Source organism: Rhizopus microsporus (genome assembly GCF_002708625.1).
Source record: "Rhizopus microsporus ATCC 52813 unplaced genomic scaffold scaffold_12, whole genome shotgun sequence".
Classification (NCBI taxonomy): Eukaryota; Fungi; Mucoromycota; class Mucoromycetes; order Mucorales; family Rhizopodaceae; genus Rhizopus; species Rhizopus microsporus.
The window spans coordinates 838,443-845,428 of NW_019671927.1; the positions used below are offsets into that span (position 1 = coordinate 838,443).

General features: G+C 39.7%; 2 protein-coding genes across 2 annotated transcripts in view; both read left to right on the forward strand.

Annotated features, from left to right (window-relative positions):
* The window catches only part of RHIMIDRAFT_228484 (uncharacterized protein), a 9,218-nt gene extending 5,569 nt beyond the window's left edge, over positions 1–3,649 (forward strand). Inside the window, exons 6-10 of the mRNA XM_023607616.1 lie at positions 53–129; positions 193–908; positions 957–2,153; positions 2,208–3,093; positions 3,146–3,649. Of these exons, the coding sequence (XP_023464861.1) occupies positions 53–129; positions 193–908; positions 957–2,153; positions 2,208–3,093; positions 3,146–3,262 (2,993 nt within the window). The 3' untranslated portion in view covers positions 3,263–3,649. The remainder of the gene's footprint in view (positions 1–52; positions 130–192; positions 909–956; positions 2,154–2,207; positions 3,094–3,145) is intronic.
* Positions 3,650–5,793: 2,144 nt separating this feature from the next.
* On the forward strand, positions 5,794–6,986 carry RHIMIDRAFT_30424 (uncharacterized protein; the record flags this gene model as incomplete). Its single annotated transcript, XM_023614443.1, has 1 exon — positions 5,794–6,986. A coding segment is annotated over exon 1 (1,076 nt), but the record flags the coding sequence as incomplete, so codon positions are not given.

The following is a 6,986-nucleotide window of genomic DNA, read 5'->3' on the forward strand; positions in this document are numbered from 1 at the left end:
GAAGTAACCAAGGCTGTAGCTCTCGGCGACTTGTCCAAGAAGATCGAAGTAGAGAGTGGTGGTGAAATCCTTGATTTGAAGAATATCGTAAACTCTATGGTTGACCAGCTTCGTATTTTTGCTTCCGAAGTAACAAGAGTGGCTAAAGAAGTAGGAACCGAAGGCAAGCTCGGTGGACAAGCTGTCGTCCAGGGTGTTGCCGGAACTTGGATGGATTTGACTGACAATGTAAACACTATGGCTGCTAACTTGACAACACAAGTTCGTTCAATTGCTGAAGTAACCAAGGCTGTTGCTCTTGGTGATTTGTCCAAAAAGATCGAAGTAGAAAGTGGTGGCGAAATCCTTGATCTAAAAAATATTGTCAACAACATGGTTGACCAACTACGTATCTTTGCCTCTGAAGTCACGCGTGTATCAAAGGAAGTAGGTACAGAAGGTAAACTCGGTGGACAGGCCGTTGTCCAAGGTGTGGCCGGAACCTGGCTAGACTTGACTGATAATGTGAACAACATGGCTGCTAATCTAACCTCACAAGTGAGATCTATTGCTGAAGTAACAAAAGCCGTTGCGAATGGTGACCTTTCGAAAAAGATTCATGTAGAAACTCGTGGAGAAATTCTTGAACTCAAGATTACTGTTAATTCTATGGTGGATCAACTAAGAGAATTTTCTTCTGAAGTCACCCGTGTAGCTCGTGAAGTCGGTACAGAAGGCAAGCTAGGTGGCCAAGCCAATGTAAGGGGAGTTGCTGGCACCTGGAAGGATTTGACAGACAATGTGAACATCATGGCTGCCAATTTAACGACTCAAGTGCGTTCAATTGCAGAGGTAACAAAGGCGGTAGCCAAGGGCGATCTATCCAAAAAGATTGAAGTAGTGACTCGAGGCGAAATTCGTGAACTAAAGTAAGTGTGTTTTATAACTAATACGAATCATACTAATATTCTTTGCAGAGAAACTGTAAACGACATGGTTGACCAATTGCGTGTATTTGCTGCAGAAGTCACCAGAGTAGCGCGTGAAGTAGGAACTGAAGGTATGCTAGGCGGTCAAGCTACAATTGTTGGGGTAGATGGTACTTGGAAGGACTTGACCGATAACGTCAATTTAATGGCAAGTAATCTTACCGATCAACTTCGTGCTATTGCTGCCGTCTGTAAAGCAGTAGCTCAAGGCGACCTATCGAAAAAGATTGAAGTTGAAGTACACGGTGAAATTGCTGAACTCAAAAACACAATCAATACCATGGTGGATCAACTAAGCTCGTTTGCTTCAGAAGTAACGCGTGTTGCGCGCGAAGTGGGTATAGAAGGAAAGCTGGGTGTTCAGGCTCAAGTCATGGACGTTGAAGGTGTATGGCGTGAAATCACTAGTAATGTCAATACAATGGCTTCGAATTTGACGACGCAAGTCCGTGCGTTTGCTCAGATTGCAACTGCAGCTGCCACAGAAAACGACTTTTCTCAGTTAATCACGGTTGAAGCCTCTGGTGAAATGGATTCCCTAAAGACAAAGATTAATCAAATGGTTGGATCTCTACGTGATGCTATTCAAAAGAACAGGCTAGCCAGGGAGGCAGCTGAGTTGGCTAATCGATCAAAGAGTGAATTTTTGGCCAACATGAGTCATGAAATTCGAACACCCATGAATGGTATCATTGGTATGACGTCCCTGACGCTAGAGACAGAGTTAACCCGACAGCAAAGAGAGAACTTGATGATTGTCTCTAGTCTGGCTAATAGCCTGCTGACTATTATTGATGATATTTTGGATATTTCAAAGATTGAAGCTGGTAGAATGACTATTGAATCTATTCCATTCTCGCTTCGATCTGCCATATTCAGTGTGTTGAAGACATTGGCTGTGAAGGCCAATCAGAAAAAGCTTGATCTCATTTACCATGTGGATAAGGCTATACCAGATCAAGTTATTGGTGATCCTTTGAGGCTTCGACAAGTCATTACAAACTTGATTGGCAATGCTGTCAAGTTTACAACTCGTGGAGAGGTTGTCTTGCGCACAAGAGCAGTTCATATGACAAATGAACTAGTTCGACTGGAATTGTGTGTCAGTGATACTGGTATAGGTATACAAGAAGATAAACTTCATGTTATTTTTGATACCTTTTGTCAAGCCGATGGTAGTACCACGTAAGTTCATGTGAATAATGTTAAAGTGTGTGTTTCTTAACCTAATCTTGGTAGTCGTGAATATGGTGGAACTGGATTAGGTCTGTCTATCTCTAAACATCTTGTACAACTGATGGGTGGTGACTTGTGGGTTGAATCCAAGTATGGACGTGGTTCTGAATTCTTCTTTACTGTAAACCTACTTCGCTTTAATGTAGACGAGAGAGAAGTGGTGGATAAGGTTCGTCGCTTTAAAAATCGACGTATCTTGTTTGTGGATAGTATGAACGACCACAGTGGTGTCATGGACAAGATTACAATGTTGGGTCTTAAGCCTTACCGCGTTCAAAGTATTGAAGAAGCTACGACAATCGCAAATGCTAACGCGAACAAGAGCAAGCATGCTCCCTTCTTTGATACAGTGATCATTGATCAAATGTCTTTGGCTGAGAAGATTCGTGAAATTGTACCGCTACGATATACCCCCGTTGTATTAATAGCTCCTGAGGTGCACAACTTGAATATGAAACTATGCATTGATCTCGGCATCACCGGCTACATCAATTCTCCTCAAAACCTTGCCGATATGTCCGATGTGATGCTTCCAGCGTTAGAAAGTCATGTTGCACTTCCAAGCGATGCCTCAAAGACTGTACCCCTGGAAGTTTTGTTGGCTGAGGATAATGATGTGAACCAGAAACTTGCGGTGCGAATATTAGAAAAGTTTGGACATCATGTTACGGTAGTTGCCAACGGTAAATTAGCAGTAGAAGCATATGAGAATCAATATTTCGACTTAATTCTTATGGACGTTCAAATGCCTGTGATGGGTGGATTTGAAGCAACACAAAAGATTCGAGAGATCGAAAAGGCTTCTAATACAAATAGACATATCCCTATTATCGCGTTAACAGCTCATGCCATGATTGGCGATAGAGAAAAATGCCTTGAAGCAGGCATGGTAAGTTTAGATGATACTTTCATAAACCATTGTACTCATTCATCTTGAATAGGATGAATATGTTACAAAACCACTGAGATTCCCAGAACTCATTGCAGCTATCAAGAAGTTTGCTCCACAGTCAGCACATGTGTTGGTTGACCCAAAAGCAAAGTCATCAAAAAAGTAAGAAATTGTATTTTTTCATTCCTCTGCCCAGGTTCGGCATAAGTGCATATATGTTTATTTGTTATATTATTATTTTCTTAAGCGCAATTGTTTAATTAAAAAATTTATCTTGATTGGTATTTGTACTTTGTTAAGAAAAAGAGCGAGATAATTTGATAGTAAAATATCATTTCCTTTTATTAGATGAATCATTCGAAACAGACGAAAAGAACGAATAGATTAAGCAGGTTTGATTTCGAACAATATTTGGTAAAGAAAGGCGTGTCCTAAGAAATGACACAGCAACCAGAAGGTGGTTTTTCGGTTCCAGGAGGAAGAGGAATGTCAGTACCAAAGCAGTAGTCTTCAGGAATAAGTCGGAAATTCATGGCGTATTTGACGATATGAGAAAAATAAATGATGAAGGTTCCCTTTATATACTTTTTTTGTTTATTGTTGCCAGTTATGAATGATTCATTATTACTTTCATTGAATAAAGAATAGATGATTCATTTAAGCTACTTATTGATGAATGACCTGTAGGTATCTTGGTTGATTGTGGGTTTGTCTTTTTCTTTTCACTCCAAGGTTTTTTATGGCAATCAATAGAGCGATGTTATTATGATGAGGGCATATCAACAAGGCATCAACATTGGCACTCCCTTGAAAATTACAGATGAATAGAGACCTGAGTTGCTGAAATATGTGCTTTTTAACTTTAAAAGTGATAATGGCGTCTTAATAGTTACAAATGTTCATTTTATGCCATATTATTCCTTGTTGAATGGAAGCAATAATAAGCTATTCACAACTGAGAACAAATGAAAAGAACATAAGAAGCCTTCTTATTCTTTTCCCCCCCTTTTTTGTTTTGTTTCTTACTTTACTATTGCCAACCATGAATATTCAGCAATATCCTAGAGTCCATTACTCTGTTTCTGATTCTTATCCTCTTTTGGGCCGGACAAGAAACCCATGTGCTGCATTATACTTTAATGAACGTCGTATTTCTAGTTGTGCTTTTATTATTCTTTGATTTTGTTATCAAAACGACCTGCTTAAATAAAAAGATCTGATACTTTATTGTAGCAACAAATGCAATGTTGTTTAAGAAATTCAATATGCAAGGTTTATTATTTGAAGTAAGCCTTCTTTTGAAGAGGGAACAACATTAAGCTAATAATAAGCTTTAGTATCTTTATTAATGACAAATTGATTAGTTCATGGAGTAGAACGCTGTAAATGCATGTAAGCTGCATTAATCCTGCTGCATTCCATATCCTCTTTGTTGCTTTTACACCAGCTAGACCGGGTCGGATCTGATAAATATGCTGTCTAAGCACCCAACTTGATTCTATAGACACTTTTAAGTAAACCCTTGGTAACAATATTTAATGGGCTTTCAAAAAGATCTTCTGTGAATACGTTAAAGAAAAACTGTGATATACAATTTGGTTCTGCTCATATTTTCTCGTCATAAAAAGTAAAGAAAGGGTCCATGTCGTCATTATTTAAAAAAGAAAGCTTTTATTTGTATAGACTGTTTAGGAGATTAAAGAAAAGGTACAAAAAAAAAAGCGCAAAGAAAAGATGGCAACCTAAGAAATGATACAGCAGCATCTATCGTGGCAGCTATCGCAACAAAGTTCCCCGTAACTGGGTATGAATTCAGGAGGCATGTTGACAACATCTTGTGGAGTCAGTTCGGTGTTAACGACATACTGTATTTTTATTAATTATTGACGTTAATTTTATAAAAAATATTTACGTAAAAAGACGACAAAGAAAAATAGGTTTGAATAAAACGACATCATGTCAAAAGAGAGAGAGATAATGAGTATATGTAGAAAAAGAGAGAAAAAGTATGTTAGTATTAGAGCACATATCCTAATATTAGTTTTACTTACCACCAAGGTGCATTCTGGGAAGGGTAGCGATAACTACCCAGGAAAGTTTAAACAAAAAAAAAAAAAAGGAACGGAGGACAGAGAGAACCCAGGGCGTCAGAAGAGACTATTGGGGAACGTTCCAGATACACGCCAGAGAGCAGAGAGGGCGGGACAAGCGAGTCAGAGCAAGGACCATGAGGACAGGCTAGTTTTGATTGGTGAATCTTTGAACACTCAGAAGGACACTTGATAACTGCTGTAAAGAAGCAAAAAATAGGAACAATTAAAATGGGTTTTTATATGTTTTTCTTTTTCAAATAGGGTATCTAGGACAAAGAAATCATGTCAAATAGGAGCAATCTACTTCATGATCATTCAAGAATATGCATTGCCAAATATGACTACATGTTCTTCTGATTTTATGGAAAAACCGAATAAAGAATTTAAACTTTTATAAAGAGACTAAAGAGGGCTATTTCTAATATTAAGTTAGTTTCAACTCCAAGACAGCCCACCTGTTAATATTACTGTCAAATGAGATAGTGAGCCATATTGTTTTTGTATTTGTTATTACTCTGATAATATTACAACGGTCTCAATACGACATCTCAATTTGGAAACACAGTATCTCCATGGATGTCAAGGCTGATACTACGAAAATATTCTTGGTAACGACGAATTTACATTTCATACAACATGAATTTTGTTCTCACCATTGGGCGCATTTATTTTCGATCACAGGCGAATTTACTTTCCGGGGAGGCTTCTTTCCACTAACATAATGTTACACGGACAGACAACCAATCAAAACTCGCCATCACCGTCTTCGACAAGACATGAACCGCCTGCATCCACCAGGCCAACATCAGCTGAAATTTGGAGAACATTCACAGCCCACGCAAGAGGTTTCCGTGGAGCTAACCTTACAGTATTTGAGAATACAGAAGCAAAAGCGGCTGTTCGAGATCGTAATCAGGACCAACTCTGGGTACAATCTAACGAAATGAACAGTGTAGTCTTCGACCTGAAACAACTTTCCGTTCTGCCTGCAGAGTTCTACGAAGCTCTCGCCAATCAATATCCTTCCGCTATTGGGGCAGTACCAGTGCGTCAGGGAGCCATTAATGGGGTCATCATTGCTTTTGATTCCGCAGAATCTCGCACAACCGCCTGCAGTGTTGGTATAACAGTTGGAGGTTTCAACGTAATCGGTACACCTACGTTACCTCCTACTAGCTCCATTTACCGAGTTTCGCTTGAAAAGCTACCTTTGATGAGACCAGACAGTTTAACCCCACTTCTGACTGAGGCACTCTCTCGCTACGGTACAGTCCTTCATGTTGGTTTATATCGTGATCCTGTTAGTCGTCTTTTCTTTGGTAAAGGCTATGCCCTTATCGATACCGCACCTGAGGATCGCACAGTCCTCCCTCTCAGTCACGAAATTGATTTAACGAACCAACGACTTATCTATGCTTCGTGGAGAGGAATGGCACCTCATTGTTTTTACTGTCATAAGCCTGGCCACACAAAAGGCAACTGTCCTCGTCTATCCCAGCAACGTATTAAGACTTGTTACAACTGTGGGGATCCAGGCCATTTGATTCGAGAGTGTCCTAAACGTAACACTGCCACGGTGGGCGAGAAACGTATCCGCTACGATAATTCTTTGCCTGACATACCTACGTCGTCTTCATCATTGAATTTAGGCTCTTCATCCACTCAGAGCTCTTCAGCACCAACTTCTATTGTATCTGCTGTATCTAAGTTTGTACACCAATCTGACATTGAGTCTTCTAAGATGACAGCCAGCACCCAGAAAAACGTTGCACGAACTAGGTCAAAGGCATCTACCAC